The 17,233-nt window shown below is 42.9% G+C and overlaps 1 protein-coding gene and 1 pseudogene across 1 annotated transcript; one reads left to right on the top strand and one right to left on the bottom strand.

Moving 5' to 3' along the window:
• The first annotated feature begins 9,956 nt into the window (after positions 1–9,956).
• Positions 9,957–11,143, top strand: LOC148920232 (uncharacterized; annotated as a pseudogene).
• A 3,593-nt stretch (positions 11,144–14,736) lies between these two features.
• LOC103344369 (sugar transport protein MST4-like) lies at positions 14,737–17,064 on the bottom strand. The gene is made up of 5 exons (XM_089047244.1): positions 16,796–17,064; positions 16,339–16,661; positions 16,142–16,266; positions 15,764–16,055; positions 14,737–15,657 (listed from the first exon to the last, which is right to left on the bottom strand). The coding sequence occupies exons 1-5, from the start codon at positions 16,926–16,928 to the stop codon at positions 14,995–14,997; spliced, it is 1,536 nt and encodes a 511-aa protein (XP_088903370.1). The 5' UTR covers positions 16,929–17,064; the 3' UTR covers positions 14,737–14,994.
• Positions 17,065–17,233: the final 169 nt, after the last annotated feature.

The raw sequence follows: 17,233 nt of genomic DNA, 5'->3' as shown, positions 1-17,233 counted from the left end.
GACCCCGGCATCACACCCACGCCGGGTTCACTCCTTAAATCTATGTCCTCGTTTACAGAGAGGACTAAGGGCACGAGACTTTCACGAAATTTGTGAGTCTCCCCATAAATTGAACATTTCCCCAAAATTTCCACCTGCATAGAACGCATTTATAACCCAACCAGCAGCATGCACAATAATCTCATGCAATTACATAAATGGCCTCCGGCCTTCAAATGATTCTAGCAAAACTGCCCACAAAGTTTTTAAAATAACTTAATGCATCAAACATGCATATACCAAATTCCAAATCTAATTATGCACACCTTCACTTGCTCAGTCCACAGGACGAGTCTCAATTCAACCAAGTTTCAGGACCAACAACAAGGGTCCGAACCAATCTCAATAAGACCACCTAAGTGGGGTCTAATCTGTGGCTGCACCTAGTAACTTCAGGCTGCCTACGTACCCTACTAAGGGATCAAGCCACACGTAGCTCTTTCGTATCTATCCTGGCTCCTAATATCAAATAAACCATTACCACCACACAAATACATATATTCTAGGATTTATCCATCACAACTCATCAAACACAATCACAATATCACCCTTCATACGACGGGACGCACCCGGCCTCGTATGGGGCCTGTCAACACGCCGGCTAATCCAAAGACGCTTGCGACCTACCACCGGGCCTGGCTACATTCTCACCAGCCCTCACACAACCATACCTCCCCTCATACGTCGGGACGCACCCGCCACGTATGGGTCATCAACACGCCGGCTAATCCAAAGACGCGTGTGCGACCTCACCGGGCCGCTACATTCTCACCACCGCCGGCTACATTCTCACCAGCCATCACACAATCACATCTCCTCATACGCCGGGGACCCGCCACGTATGAGGTGCATCAACACGCCGGCTAATCCAAAGCGCGTGCGACCTGGGCTCGCTACATTCTCACCACCCTCAACATGATCACAATATGGGGTACGTGGGGTAGTGCGTATAGCACTGTAAGCTAACATTTGACCGCTTTATTTACCTTTATCCATCCACACAATTTAATATATAAAATATAATTTCTACTCTTATACAAACCTCAACCCTGGTATAGCATCTGATAATTTTCGCAATTTAAATCATAACATAAAATCCTAAATCCGCATATAAACCATTTAACTCGACAACGCCCAAGACCTGTCACTAAGGTCATTCTAACCCTCCTGGAATGATAGAACTACACAACGAAAGTCTAGAGGTCAACCCGGGGTCAAACTACCCAACTTGGTCAAACAGGCCCGCGGGGCCCACGACCTCCAAATCATGATCCGACAGTTCCTATAGGTTCTACAAGGTCTAGGACACACGTCCTGCAAGTTTGGTCCAGATCGGACGGTCGGATCGCTCACGATCGCACGATCGGACGGTCACTAAAACCCTAACCCTAGGGTTGGCATTTTCGAGTATCCGGGACTCCATTTTACGATCCGTCAAATCCTACATGATCCTGGTAATACCTAGATCAACATATTATAATTTCAGGACCATCCAACGGTCCAAACCTAGCGAACCCGGAAAATACGCGATATGCGATATCCGTTCGGAACTCTAACGGTATCCAAATGAGATCCGAGCACACCTACGCGCTCGTGACATCGAGAGGATCACAATGGGACAAAAATGCCCTCAGATACAGCACCCACGCGCGCCGCAGCGGCGTGGGTGTCTAAAGCGATATCGCATCGCCGGAAAACTTCCAAATCGTGAGCCAAGACTCCTACCCTAGGTAATACACCTAATTTGGAGTCACTTTTGTTCTTGGACATACCCCAAAAACTGACCGGAAGTGGCCGGAATCGCGATCGCAAAACCGGCCGAATTTCAATTCGTAGATCAAGCTACTTAGCCTCAAAATTTATGAAATCCTACCCAACCATCAGCTAGAGCTCGGAAAATAGGTGAGAATCCATACCTCACTTGCCGGAATCGGTGGCCGGACGATGGAGAATGAAGCCGGCGAAGTTTCAGCGAAACCGGCTGTTTTCTTCGATTTTCGGCGAAATCCCGGCGGTGGCGAGACCCCTGGGATAGGAAGAGGACGGCCGGTCATTTTAGTACCGCCCGTCGACTTTGGTGGCGGACGAGCACGGCCGCCAAAACGTGGCAGCCACCTTGGCTGTCGCGAAACCAGACGAGAGAGGAAGAGCGCGAGAGAGAGAGAGTGACCGGGCAATTCTGTCTTTTAACCAAAAATCCATTTTCCAAATATTTACGATTATGCCACTGAGTTTCTTTTGATCATATCTCTCTCGTTACAACTCCGATTCGAGCCCACTACGTGTCTACGGACTCATCTCACCGTGCTCTACGCAACGGTACAACTAGAATTCCAAAAGTCCTTCCGGATAAGAAAATGACTAAAATACCTCTATCCCACGGGTAATTTCTCAATTCCACTTAAATTAATTAAACATGGGATAAATTTGGGGTCGGGGTGTTACATACTACCCCCCTTATAAAAATTTCGTCCCCGAAATTTCATACCTGTCACTCCAAAGGGTGTGGGTATTGGGCCCGCATCTACTACTCGGGTTCCCATGCTTCACCTTCCACAACCAGGTTGGCAGCCAAGCCATTAGCTCTATCCAAACAAGCAGAGGAAGAGAAGTCTCTTTCTTCCACTAGGAATATCCTTTAATAGCTGCTGTAATGCTTAATCTTCCTCTGAAAGCTAAACGCTTCCATTTGTGATTTGATTCTCTTCCATCTCTCCCATGAAGAGAATCCAAACTCTTTGCCTTGTTAATATCTTCCTTCTTTCTTTAGAATCGATAAGCAACATTGCCAACACGATTCTTTGAGAGGGATGTCAGAAAGGATCATTTTTACCGAATTGTAATCATCATCTTCCTCCCTCTACCCTGATCCCTTTCTGATTCCGATGGAAGATTTCTGCTCAAATGTGTTCACATGAGGTGAGACCCCAAAACATTCTCTTCATCTCCACGGTAAGTTCACCCAATCCATCTAGGTCTCATCCGTGGATTTGACTGGAGTATTCCCACCACACACGAGCCTCCTTCTATAAGAGGAATACGGCTATCTAAATCTTTTTCCACACTTGTGGTTTCGATTATACTAAAGCCGTTCTTCAGATCATGAATCCAGTGATTCAATCTTCGAGAATTCACTCTTCTCAAAGAAAGGTTGAGCTCTTAATATCTTCGACTTCGTGCTCACTGCACACAATCGAGAATTAGCAACCTGTTCAGGCAATGGAGGATCTCTAGAAACGAATTTATCAGCTCCATGCCCTCCTGCCCATAAGAACTCAACAACCTCTGTCTGTGGTAAAGCTCTAGCTCTACTTCTGCCTCAACGGCCTTTGTACCTTTCTTCTTTCTCTTTCCCTTATTGGTTCCCTTTCCAGAGGGGTAGACAGAAGTAATCCAAGTCGTCGGTCAAACTCTCAATGGCCGAACTTCCAAGAAATTTTGGAGTTCAAATTCACTGCGTGAGAGAGCAAGGAAGAAGAACCATGAGGTTCCACTCCTATCAATTGCGACATTCAAGTCTACGCGAGTGAGATGATACTCCACCCAACACTACTACTTCTCACTTTAATATGTCACGACCCTCCCTGGTCGGACTCACAACTCCTTCACTCCCTTGTAACTTGTCTATCACTTTTCTCTGACGATTTCATCTCGTCTCAGCGGATTCAATACTTTCAGCCCTTCCATTTTCCTTATACATAGGATATTGAGATATGACAATTTGGATAGACACGATTCGAGGAACGTGACACCCTTAAGTGTAATCATCAATACCCTAAATCCATCCATGTCCAACAGTCCTCCGCGTCAGAACGATGACGTCCCATGACGGAACCCATCATGATCCCACAACTTAAGGATGCACACACAAGGTGCGGGGTCCACAAGAAATTGAACCTAAGCTCTGATACCAAGCTGACAGGACCCGTCCCGAATTTCCCGAACCCGAGAACCTTGCGGAGACCCGGCATCACACCCACGGGTTCACTCCTTAAATCTATGTCCTCGTTTACTGAGAGGACTAAGGGCACGAGACTTTCACAAATTTGTGAGTCTCCTATAAATTGAACATTTCCCCAAAATTTCCACACATAGAATGCATTTATAACCCAACCAGCAGCATGCACAATAATCTCATGCAATTACATAAATGGCCTCCGGCCTTCAAATGATTCTAGCAAAACTGCCCACAAAGTTTTTAAAATAACTTAATGCATCAAACATGCATATACCAAATTCCAAATCTAATTATGCACACCTTCACTTGCTCAGTCCACAGGACGAGTCTCAATTCAACCAAGTTTCGGGATCAACAACAAGGGTCCGAACCAATCTCAATAAGACCACCTAAGTGGGGTCTAATCTGTGGCTGCACCTAGTAACTTCAGGCTGCCTACGTACCCTACTAAGGGATCAAGCCACACGTAGCTCTTTCGTATCTATCCTGGCTCCTAATATCAAATAAACCATTACCACCACACAAATACATATATTCTAGGATTTATCCATCACAACTCATCAAACACAATCACAATATCACCCTTCATACGACGGGACGCACCCGGCCTCGTATGGGGCCTGTCAACATGCCGGCTAATCCAAAGACGCGTGCGACCTCACCACCTGGGCTCTGGCTACATTCTCACTAGCCCTCACACAACCATACCTCCTCATACGCCGAGACGCACCCGGCCACGTGGGGTGCCAACACGCCGCTAATCCAAAGACGCGCGTGCGACCACACCTGGGCCCGCTACATTCTCACCACCGCCTCGCTACATTCTCACCACCATCACACAATCACATCTCCTCATACGCCGGACGCACCGCCACGTATGGGGTGCTCAACACGCCGGCTAATCCAAAGCGTGCGACTCACAGCTACATTCTCACCACCGGCACGCTACATTCTCACCAGCCATCACACAATCACATCTCCTCATACGTCGGGGACCCGGCCACGATGGGGTCCGCAACACGCCGGCTAATCCAAAGGCGCGTGCGACCACACCGGGCTCGCTACATTCTCACCACCGGCACGCTACATTCTCACCACCATCACACAATCACATCTCCTCTCATACGTCGGACGCACCCGCCACGTATGGGGTGCTCAACACGCCGGCTAATCCAAAGACGCGTGCGACCTCACCGGGCCGCTACATTCTCACCCCTCACACAATCACATCTCCCCTCATACGCCGGACGCACCCGCCACGTATGGGGTCATCAACACGTCGGCTAATCCAAAGACGCGTGCGACCTCACACAGACCGCGGGGCCCACGACCTCCAAATCATGATCCGGCAGTTCCTATAGGTTCTACAAGGTCTAGGACACACGTCCCGCAAGTTTGGTCCAGATCGGACGGTCGGATCGCTCACGATCGCACGATCGGACGGTCACTAAAATCCTAACCCTAGGGTTGGCATTTTCGAGTATCCGGGACTCCATTTTATGATCCGTCAAATCCTACATGATCCTGGTAATACCTAGATCAACATATTATAATTTCAGGACCATCCAACGGTCCAAACCTAGCGAACCCAAAAATACGTGATATGCGATATCCGTTCGGAACTCTAACGGTATCCAAAATGAGATCCGAGCACACCTACGCGCTCGTGACATCGAGAAGATCACAATGGAACAAAAATGCCCTCACCAGCGCCGCCGCCGCCGGCAGCGTGGGTGTCTAAAGCGATATCGCATCGCCGGAAAACTTCCAAATCGTGAGCCAAGACTCCTACCCTAGGTAATACACCTAATTTGGAGTCACTTTTGTTCTTGGACATACCCCAAAAACTGACCGGAAGTGGCCGGAATCGCGATCGCAAAACCGGCCGAATTTCAATTCATAGATCGAGCTACTTAGCCTCAAAATTTATGAAATCCTACCCAACCATCAGCTAGAGCTCGGAAAATAGGTGAGAATCCATACCTCACTTGCCGGAATCGGTGGTCGGACGACGGAGAACGAAGCCGACGAAGTTTCGGGCGAAACCGGCTGTTTTCTTCGATTTCCGCGAAATCCCGGTGGCGCGAGACCCTACTGGGGTAGGAAGAGGCGGCCCGGTCATTTTGGTACCGGCCCGTCGACTTTGGTGGCGGACGAGAGCACGGCCGGCCAAGACGTGGCGGCCACCGTGGCTGTCGCGAAACCAGACGAGAGAGGAAGAGACGCGCGGAGAGAGAGAGAGTGACGGGGGCAATTTCGTCTTTTAACCAAAAATCCATTTTCCAAATATTTACGATTATGCCACTGAGCTTCTTTTGATCATATCTCTCTCGTTACAACTCCGATTCGAGCCCACTACGTGTCTACGGACTCATCTCACCGTGCTCTACGCAACGGTACAACTGGAATTCCCAAAGTCCTTCCGGATAAGAAAATGACTAAAATACCCCTATCCCACGGGTAATTTCTCAATTCCACTTAAATTAATTAAACATGGGATAAATTTGGGGTCGGGGTGTTACATTTTATCTTTTTTGTGTTTAAAATCTTCAAATTGAATGAATAAAAAAAATTGAAAAAAAAAAAATCAAGAATCGGGCCCTTAGGTCTCACAACCCCGTCTTTTTTAATGATTTAATCAAGCATTAAACCATTATACAAACTATAATGTGTAAATTAAGTCTCACATCGGAGAATAAAATAATAATTCAAATTTAAAATATAAACATTTAACTTTTCAATTGTACCGAAATCTTTGAATTTTTTTCGTAATTCATATTAAACTTAAGTTCATTAAGGTAACATGTGTAATTTTTATACTAATTATTTAAAATAATGAAAATAAAAAAATTAACTTTTTTTAAAAAAAAAACATTGCCAGAGGTTTTCGCAACGTAATGAGAACATCCACGTCGCGCAAGTTGTCCTAATATACTAGAAATCGTGATATTTAATTTATAGTTTAAAACTTGCGTGAAGAATATTTTTGTCGCACGACGAAAAACATACTTCGTCGCGCAACAAAGTTAACATTTATGTCTTGCAAGTTGCGATAATTTCTCAGTAAAAATACAACCTTGCACGACGAAGTATTCGTATCGTCGCGCAACACTTCTTTACGCTATGAAATTATGGATATTCGTCGCGCAAAACATATTTATAAATCACAATTTCATAAATAAAGTGTTGACCCTATTTGTGATTTAACCCACAGTTCATCCACATTCCAAGAGGCGTTTTTAAAATAAAAATAAAATTGGTATATTAGAATAATAATAAGTGACATTCGAATATATTTAAAAAACAGATATACAATTTAAATTTAAAATATAAGTTTAATATAATTGTCTACATAAAGGTGTACTCAATTAACTTGAATTAGGTTCGGTTACTAGATCAAATTACGTGAGTATCCAAGCATAATCGAGTCGATGAGGTTTCTGCGATGTGAGAGAATGGGTTTGATTGAAGCAGTGGAGGTTATAGTGGTTCAAATCAATGGTGGTTACTCTTGGGTTCAATTGGGTTGAGTGAGGCTGCGTGTTCAAGGAAGAGAAGCCTTTGAGATGAGATGAGATCATGTGAGTGAGATTGGAGTCTGAAAATAACTAAAAAAGTATTAACCCTTCGTTTTATAACTTGAACTTGAGATCACTTTTATTATTGGTAGTTGATTTGTTGATTAAAGTTTGATCATTGTGATTTTCTTTGTACAAAGGTGTTTATTATTTTAACAGAGTATTTTTCCTTGTATAAAAAAATTTAAAACATTCTTATGGTGTTTATTATTTTTTAATAGAGTATATTTTTTAAAAAAAATAAAAATTTTAGGGTTTATTTTTTAAGGAAAAGGATAAGGCATATATTAAGTCATACAAGTGCACGGCCTTATTTTTAAAAAAAACCATAAATTTTTTAATTTTTTAATTTTTAAGGCATATATTGAGACTCTTGCCCAATTTTGGTTTTGCATTTCTTTTGGTTCTATCCAAGTTTTTAATGGTCTAAGTTTTGGTAACGGGAAGGCTAAAGGTGAACTGGGCATTTATGAGAAATCTAACTGGGCACAGCTAGCAAATTGAACTAGAGTATTTTTCCTTGCATAAAAAAATGCCCATAAAAATATACTCTATTAAAAAATAATAAACACCATAAGAATGTATAAAAAAAATTTAAATTTAAATTTATAATATGGATAAGTATGTATAAAAAAAATTTAAATTTAAATTTAAAATATTACTTTGCCAGAGGTTTGCACGATGCACAATGTCTTCTACGTCGCGCAAAATGATCAGACCCTTCACTAAACCCTAAACCCAAAAATTTCTGGCGGAATAACAACCTTGTGCGACGGTTTTGTCCACTCGTCGCGCAAGGTGACAAAATTTTTGGTGGAATAACCACCTTGCGCGACGTTTTTTCTTATTCGTCGCGCAATGTAATGAAAATTTGGGCGGAAAACTACCTTGCGCGACGTCATTATTTTTTTTTTCCGTCGCGCAAGGTTTATTAAACATACCTTGCGAGACACATTGTGTTCTTCGTCGCGCAAGATCCGTTAAATTTTCAGAAAAATCGCGATAGCCTCCTTTCTTCCTCACTTCCTCTTCTCGCCCTAAACTGTCTCTCTCTCCGCCGTCATCTCACTCATCGCTCCGCCGGAAAAGGACCGAGCCGCCACAACCTTCGAAGCCCTGACCTTCCCGGCCATCACCGTCGAGCCCTGCCGCCGAAATTGCTGGGTTTGACAGATTCTTCGCCGGCCTCGTTCTCTCTCCTCCGGCCACCAAATCCGACACCTGAGGTATGGTTTCTGGACTATTTTTCGTGCTCTAGCTGATGGTTGTGTAGAATTTGGTTAATTGTTGCAATAGGTTTCTGGAATTTAAACCCTAAGTTTTGGCCCGGTTTTGAATTTAAATTCCAGCCACTTCCGGCCATTTTTTGGGGTAGGTCCAAGAACCAAAGTGGCTCCAATTGATGTATTGAACCTAGGGTAGGAACCTTGGCCCTTAGTTTTTAGAACTTTCTGGCGATTGTTATCGCTTTGGACACCCACGCGCTGCCGGCATGTGTGGTGGCGCGTGGGAGACTGTGGCGTTGGGTATTGGGTCCCAGTGCAATCCCCTATTTGTCACGAGCGCGTAGGTGTGCTTGGATTTGAATTTGGTTATCGTTTGTGTCTCGAACGGATTTCGCCTATTGTGCGATTTTCAAGTTTGGTATGTTCGACCGTTGGATTGAACTTAAACTCATGTATGTTGTACCTTGTAGAATCGTGTAGGATTCGACGGATCGTGGATCGGAGTCTCGGATACTCCGAAATCGCAAACCCTAGGTCAAGCTATGCTTTTAATTAATTAGTTAAATTTCTTAATGAAATTGTATGTGCTTACACTTCTATATTCGTAAATTTGATTAATTTGTATGTGTATTAATGAAATTGTGCAGATGTCAGACCTGATTAAACGTCGTAGGTCCGTGATGACTGCACCGAGTTTGGAGCCCGGCTCGGCCGACATCTGCGCCATCGCTCCCAGACCGATGGACCACGTGCGATTGGTCCCGGGGTCCTGTGCCTGCATCATCGGCTTAATCGATGGCGCGCCTGTTAGCGCTAAGCGGCGGCACCGCCCGCCACCACCGACACCACATCGACCAAGATCGGTGCCTCGGTCACATCCAGGTATAGATTTCCTTCAACTTTAGTTCTTTTTATTTATTTTTTGTATTGTGAATTTTATAGTTAAATTTGTTATTTATTTTACATTAATGTCATATTTCTTTGCAGCCAAGAAGAACACCCGAGGGCCGTGGAGGCAGCTAAAGACGGTGAAAGTCACTCGGTTGACCAACATCGTATCAAGCATCGGATACGACGAGCGCCATCGGGCTGCACCGAAGGCGGAGTTGCATAGCTCCTTGGCCCACGACATTGGCCACGTCGTTCCATTGCCCGATGCAATGGAAGTCTTGGAAGGTCATGCCTGACGAGATCAAGATAGAGGTTTGCGGCCAGTTGTCGGTATGTATCCTACCTTTTAATTATTTTTCTTTCAAACTTTATATATTTCTATTACTTAATGTATGTAATTAATTTATTGCAGACGAACTACAACTTAGAGGACCTCGACGACGAGTCGTTGGCGTACGTCAACAGACTCATCGCTGAAAGGTACAAGCAGTGGAAGAGCGACTTACACCACCATTTTGTGGCGTTTGATGATCCGCAAGTATCTCTTCAGGAGGGTTGACTGCAGAAGCTTGAGGGGCGGGAGAATAGTTAGGCATGGCTCTGTGCTCATTTTCAGGCGTCCGATTATGTGGTATTTTTTTAATAATATTTGTTTAATTATTACATATTTCTTACTAATGTTTATTTAATTTTTTATATTTCATTATTATTTAATTTTTTATATTTCAACTAATACGTTTTATTTTTTGTATAATAGAATAAAGCCCAAGTCAATAAGGACAATAGGAAGAAGAAGACTCTTCTCCATCATTCCGGTTCCAGGCCCTTCTCATATAAGATGGATACACGGTGGCGAGTAATAATAAAATAATTTATATTTAATTTTTAATATGTCATTATTATTAATTTATTTTTTTCATACTAATATTTTTCTTCTCTTGTTCAATTTAGGAGGGTCCAAATTCCCAGAGATCGACGTCTTTGGTGACATTTATGTTCGACCTAGGAATGAGTTGGTTGAGTCCTTTCATGTAAGTATTATTTAATTTTAATTCTTATGTTACGCATTCAATTATATGCATGTTTTAATTTATATTTTATGTTATGTTAAACAGACGACGATGGTGGAGAGGAGCCAAACGGTTCTTCAGGAGTCCGCCTCCCAACTTCCTCCCGAGACTCCGATCGAGTCTATGCATCCTCCACAGGATGCTGGATTTTAGATCTTGATGGAGACGTTGGATCTGACTCTCGGGAGGAGGCCGAGGACATATTGTCGAGGGATGGGGAATGCCCAGCGGAGGGAACCTAGACCCGTTCATCGGCGTAGTCAAGCGGTCGGTGGCTGCTTTGAAAGCACAGTAGCCGCGCTTGGTCAAATGTCAATGATTCTGCGGTCCCTCGTTGATGGACCGCCCGAATCTCCTCGGAAACCAGACGAACCCGCCTAAATTCGACATCACCCGATGCCGGGCCCACTTCCTAAAGACCGAGACTTTCTACCAAAATTTGGTGAGTCTCCCTGTAAAATGAACATTCCCAAACTTCAACCTGTTCATAATTACAGTTATAAACAACCAATGGCAGCATGCTTTACAAGCAATAAAACAATTTACAACAAAGGCCTCCGCCTCACGATTTATACCCTCAGCGGGCGATACAGAGCATATCTAAGAAATTCAAAAAAACAATGCAGTTTAATCGAAAGGAAAAGGTGAAGGAGTCCCTACGAAGACTCAAGTTTCGAGAGCACCGGTCCGGCTCATTGTGGAGCTCGGTTGCTCAGGCGCAAAACAGAAAATTGTGAGTGGGACGCAAATTAAGTCGGTTCAATTAAATCAGAATAATATAACCCCCATCTTATAAAACACATGCAACGAAACCAGATGCATAATAAAACTGTCATAAGCAGTATATAAAATCATACCGGATACCAAATCCGAAATCTGTGAATCACACTTCACAAAATCCACCACTCAAAACTTAGGAGTCCCGAGAGATTAAACTCTCGAAAACGTACCCAATGGTACAACCGGCGAGGAAGTATCCTTATCGAGAAATAAGAATGACCGAATATTCATATATATATATATATATATAATAGTAATATAACATATAATAATAAGAATATGTAAATATAACTACAATTTAGTTGTACCGGGGAAACAATCCAACCGGGGGATTGTTTGACTAGTCCACATGGCAGAGCCATTCCTCAATGCACCATGTGTCTAGGGAACGAGCCGTCCAACTGGGGAACAAACTCTCAGCCAGCACGTACAGCCGACATAGTCAAAGCATGCGCTGAAATACGGTCCTACGCGCATGACTACCCCAAATCCAGGGTTCACAGCAACATCCCTCAAGGATGTCCTGAACTCAAATAATTCCAAGTGTATCCAGTATCAGTAATCACGTTTCATATCCGGGGAGGTACATAGGATAGTGCTTAAAGCACTCCAAACAATCATATCAAATAATCACACCTTTACATAAACTCATAACAACCTCCCAAGTACCCCACATAAAACCATATGTGTATATATTCTCAAAACTCAAACATATTATCAAAACTTTATGAAAACCACGAATTTTATGTTCAAATATGTACCAAAGTCAATAAACCAAATAAAGTAATATGCCATATTTTCCATAAATAAAGTCATGCTGAAGTTTGAAAGAAAAGTCCACTCACAAGTAGTCCCACACAGGTTGACTCTGAGAGGGTCCTACCTGCTGCAGTATACGGGGTCGAATACCTAATTGAATACGAAAATACGATTAACAACAAGCATTTCGAAACGGAATGGTAAAATAAAACCCTAGCTTCCCGGGTTTTCAGTGAATACGAGGAAAGAGGTATTCTATGGTAACATACTGCAACTTGAAAACAATCCAACGGTTGGTACATTTCGAACCCGGATAACGCACAATATGCGATAATCCGTTCGATAGTCAAACGACCTTTGTAATCGAGATCCGCGAAATCCTACGCGCTTGTGACAACCTAAGGATCACACTGGAACAATTTGCAGCTCCACCACACTTGTCCACGCGCCGCCACACGCGCTGGCAGCAAGCGGGTGTGCAGAGAAATTCGACGGAAAAACTTCACACCACTGCTCACCCTTCCTACCCTAGATACTACTCGAGGCAAGGATCACTTCATTCAACTACGGGAAAGGTCAATTTTGCCGGGAACTGGCCGGAATTTCGAATTGAAAACCGGCCAAGCCTAGGTTTCAAAATTTACTTCCCCAAACTTATAATCGATCCAATCCTACTCAAAGGCCAGCTAGAACAGATAGAAAGAGGAAGAAACCTCACCTCAATCACCGGAAATTGGCGGACGATCGGAGAAATCCGATTCGAACCAGTCGCAACCGTCGTCGATTCTTGAGCTTTCCGGCGGGAAATTGGGTGGGTCAGTCCGGGACTTCACTACGAGTCGAACAGGACCGGTCTCGAGGGTGGGGTGGCGGATGTGGCGACGGACGATGATTTCCGTCTCGATGAGCGATGCGTAGAGAGAACGAGAGAGAGAGAGAGAGAGAGAGAGAGAGAGAGAGAGAGAGAGAGAGAGAGAGAGAGAGAAAAGAAATGAAATTGAAAAATCTGATTTTTACAAATACCCTTTTCGAATTATTTACGATTTTGCCACCGAAAGTAATTTGATCGCCAAAACTTCGTTATAACTCCGATTCAAGCCTACCGCATGTCCACGAATTCATCTCAGAACCACCTACACAACCAAACCACTTGTGGTCCCAAAATCCTTTCGGACAAGAAAATGACCGGAATATCCTACCCCAAGGGTAGTTTCGTAATTTCACAGTTAATCGCAACCAAACCACTTGTTACACTCGTGCAGTCCGGCATTCCACCCGCAATTTGATTCTTCGACCACTGCCCTGTGGACCCCAGACCTCCGAGCTGCATATGCCTGACGACCAAGTAGATTTTGGAACATTATTTGATTAGTTTTTTAAACATTTCTCTTGTAACACATTTATTTTATTTTATATAATTTTTTGTTCTCTTCAATTAATTTTGTGATTGCAATTTCATTTTTTACCCAAAAAAAAAAACCAAATTTATTTTTTGACAAAATGAAAAAAAAACGAAATATTAAATTTAAATAATATATATTAATTTTGAGCGACGAAATGTTTTTCGTCGCGCAAATTCACATTTACAAAATAAAAAAACTAAAAACAAAAATTTAATTACATATATTTATTCTTGCCCGACGAAGATATTCGTCTCACGAAAACATTTTGCGAGACGAATGAATATTTCGTCGCTCAAATATACCTGCGACGAATATGGTTTCGACAAGCAAAGGTTTGTGCGATGAACAACTGTGTCGTCCCTAAACCTTTGGTGCAACGATGGTTAACCTCGTCGCTCAGTTTTGCTCGACCAATGTGGAAACTTGGTTGCGCAAAGTCTTTCTTCACTCTCTTTGCACGACGGATTGTTCGCGACGAATTTTTTGTTGCACTGAAATTTGTGCGACTAAATGTGACTTTGCGAGACGAAATCCTCTTTGTCGCGCAAAGCGAAAAATGTAGTAGTGATTTAACCATTTGATTAAGTGGTAGTCATTTTAGTTTGTCTTTGAAAACCATCGTGTTCGTCAATTTATTTGACCACACTTAGATATCTAAATGGTTTTCATGTTGTCTAATTTTTTTTTGCAAAGATGATTATGAATGACCATTTGAATAATTGAAACACAATTCGAAGTGGGCCCCACAAGTGATCCATCAAAAAAATTTATTTTAGAAATCCCTCAATGGAATGGGATATATATTATATATACTAGCGTCTCAACCCGCATGTGTTAATTAAATAGCCTTCTTTCTCCTATTTACTTATTCTTTTATCCTTAATTATAGAGAAATTTTTTGCATCTAAGTGCTAAACAGTTAGTAAGTTAATAAGGCACTAACCACTCGCCTTGATTTACTCCAAAATCTATCTCATGATCTGAACTGTTTACTTTTCAGTTCGTTAATTGAATGATCATCCCTATGCATTCAAATCGAAAGGTGTTTAGTTATATAACTATTGCCAAAATAGACGATCACAATATGTTTGATAAAGAATGAAATATTCATGATAATAATCAAGTGGCTACAAGATTTTTTTCAATTTGGATGCAATTTGACAGGAATGATTATTTGGCTCTTCTTATGTGTGTTCTTGAAAAACATTGATATGTCAACTGTGTAATTTGGGTTCAATTTGGGTGTATTATCTCGTACGTGCGGATCGAGATAGGAGGAGGAAAGATAGTTCAAGCTTGTAACTTGCCCTTCGGATCATCTTCTACGTCATCCATGAATCGCTTCCAGAACCAGTGTTGCTTCCAAACTCTTTCTGTCATCTCTTCAATAGGGACACCTTTCGTCTCGGGAATTAAGACCACAACGAAAATTGTCATGACAAAGACCCAAAATGTGAAGAAGAGGAAAATGCCAAACTTCATGTTGCAAAGCATTGAGAGGAAGGCCTGTGCTATGATAAAGGTGAAGAGCATGTTGGTACAGACAGCCACGCTCTGGCCTGCTGAGCGGGCCTCTAATGGGAACGTTTCGCTAGGGATCAACCACCCGAGAGGTCCCCAAGACCACGCGAAGGATGAAACAAAACTGCAAACCATAAGCACCACAAGAATTGCCAAGCCATGGCCAAGGTTGTTAGAGTGATCCTTCACTTTGAGTCCCATTATTATTGCAACCACCAATTGAGAAAGGAACATTTGGACACCGGCTTCTAACAATAGCACGCGCCGACCAGCTTTGTCGACAAAGTATATTGATACAACGGTTGAGAGGACATTGACAGCTCCTGTAATAACAGCTGAGTAGAGGGAAGCATCACTCTTAAATCCCAAGGTCTGGAACAAAACTGGAGCGTAGAACATGATTGCGTTAATGCCAGTGAATTGCTGGAAAATCTGTAGGCATGAAAAACATAACATGTGAGACTATATGATACGTGTTAAATGTAACTAAGATTTTGAATTGCCTTAGTTAGCACAAGTTCTAGTATAGTTGCGGCACCTGCATCCAAATTGCAATGACCAATTGAGGCCTGTTCCTACGCTTAAGGAGGTTTCTGAAAGGATGCTTCACTTCTTTTGCCACACGACTTGCCTCCACAATCTCTAAGAATTCTGGATCCACATTGTCAACACCCCTAATCCTTTTAAGAACTGCTTTTCCTTCCTCCAACTTACCTCGTTCGATCAAACTGTTAGGAGTGTCTACCACAATGAGAGACCCAATAGTCAGCATACCTGCTGGAATGCCAGCCAAACCTAGTGACACTCTCCATCCATATCCCCCTTCAATTCTGTGCCAGAAAACGTACATTGATTAATCACTTGTGTCTAATTACCGGTGATGATTAATGGAATATTAGGGAGGATGGTGGCTTACTTGGCAGTTCCAGAATTGATAAGATTTGCGAAAAGAATGCCAATGGTGATATTTAGCTGGAAGAGTATGTTAAGTGCCCCGCGAATTCTTGTGGGTGCAATCTCAGAAAGAAAAAGCGGCACTGCCTGTAATTATATTCATTAATTAGTAAAACCTAGCATGTGATAAAAAGCTAAGATTAGGAAATAATTATGTACCTGGTTAGCAAAACCAACTCCACAACCAAGCAAGATCCTCCCAATGATAAGCATGGCAAGGTTAACAGCTGCAGCATTAAAAACTGTTCCGACTACAAAGAAAACCCCAGCAATGAACATGGTGAGCTTTCGTCCCAGGGATCGGGTTGTGTAGGACGCGAAGAAGGTTGAAATTAAAGCAGCGAGGTACAAGGAAGATGTGAACAACTGCAAGCCTTGATTATCGTATTTGCAGTAGTTGCTCTCAAGTCCAGTCTCTTGAGTCTTCTTGTAAACAACCGGGAAGAACTGTTTCAGGAAAGAAGGCATGGATGTAACACCCCCTGCATCCATCACAATGATCACACGTGTCAAATTAATTAAATCAAGAAAGAATTCTAATTAACATTTTAACCCCCAAAAAAAAAATGGTTAATTAATTTGACGTGAATGATATGAAAAGCTCCACAATGCCTACCTGAAATACCAACATCATAACCGAACATGAGGCCTCCGCTAGCGGCCATTATGCAAGAAATGATCACTAGAGGCGTGATCTTTGCTTCAAAGTCTCCGCCTCCCGATGCGGCCCCAAAGCCACCTCCGGCCATTGTTTCTGCTTCCTAATTAAGTACTCAAACTTATTTTGCTACACTTTGATTCTGCGTATTTGATTTGATGAATGCGGATACTTGTATATACTAGCCAACCTCAATGACACTGTTTTGAAAAACTAGCTCGCTGAAATGAAATGTGTGCTTGAGGGGTTTATATACTAGGTGACCTCAGGGCAACAGCGAGTGAACTTTCGTAGATAAAGGCATGATTTAGTCTGTACCATGGTCAGGATCCTTCCCCATGGCATGATCTGTGGTTGGTTTTGATTGCTTGGTCAGGCATTAACGCGAAATTCGTT

Source organism: Prunus mume, linkage group LG2 (genome assembly GCF_029339155.1).
Source record: "Prunus mume cultivar Tortuosa linkage group LG2, ASM2933915v1, whole genome shotgun sequence".
NCBI classification, from domain to species: domain Eukaryota; kingdom Viridiplantae; phylum Streptophyta; class Magnoliopsida; order Rosales; family Rosaceae; genus Prunus; species Prunus mume.
The sequence above is the reverse complement of the archived record's forward strand: the minus strand, read 5'-3'. Positions and strand labels throughout refer to the sequence as shown.

Bases quoted from the DNA above. Each gene is read 5' to 3' on its own strand.
- LOC103344369 (XM_089047244.1), bottom strand. From the start codon at position 16,928: ATGGCCGGAGGTGGCTTTGGGGCCGCATCGGGAGGCGGAGACTTTGAA. The intron at 16,662-16,795 runs GTAGGCATTGTG...TGATGGATGCAG, and splicing joins TTATGATGTTGGTATTTCAG to GGGGTGTTACATCCATGCCT. The intron at 16,056-16,141 runs GTAAGCCACCAT...TTTCTGGCACAG, and splicing joins ATCAATTCTGGAACTGCCAA to AATTGAAGGGGGATATGGAT.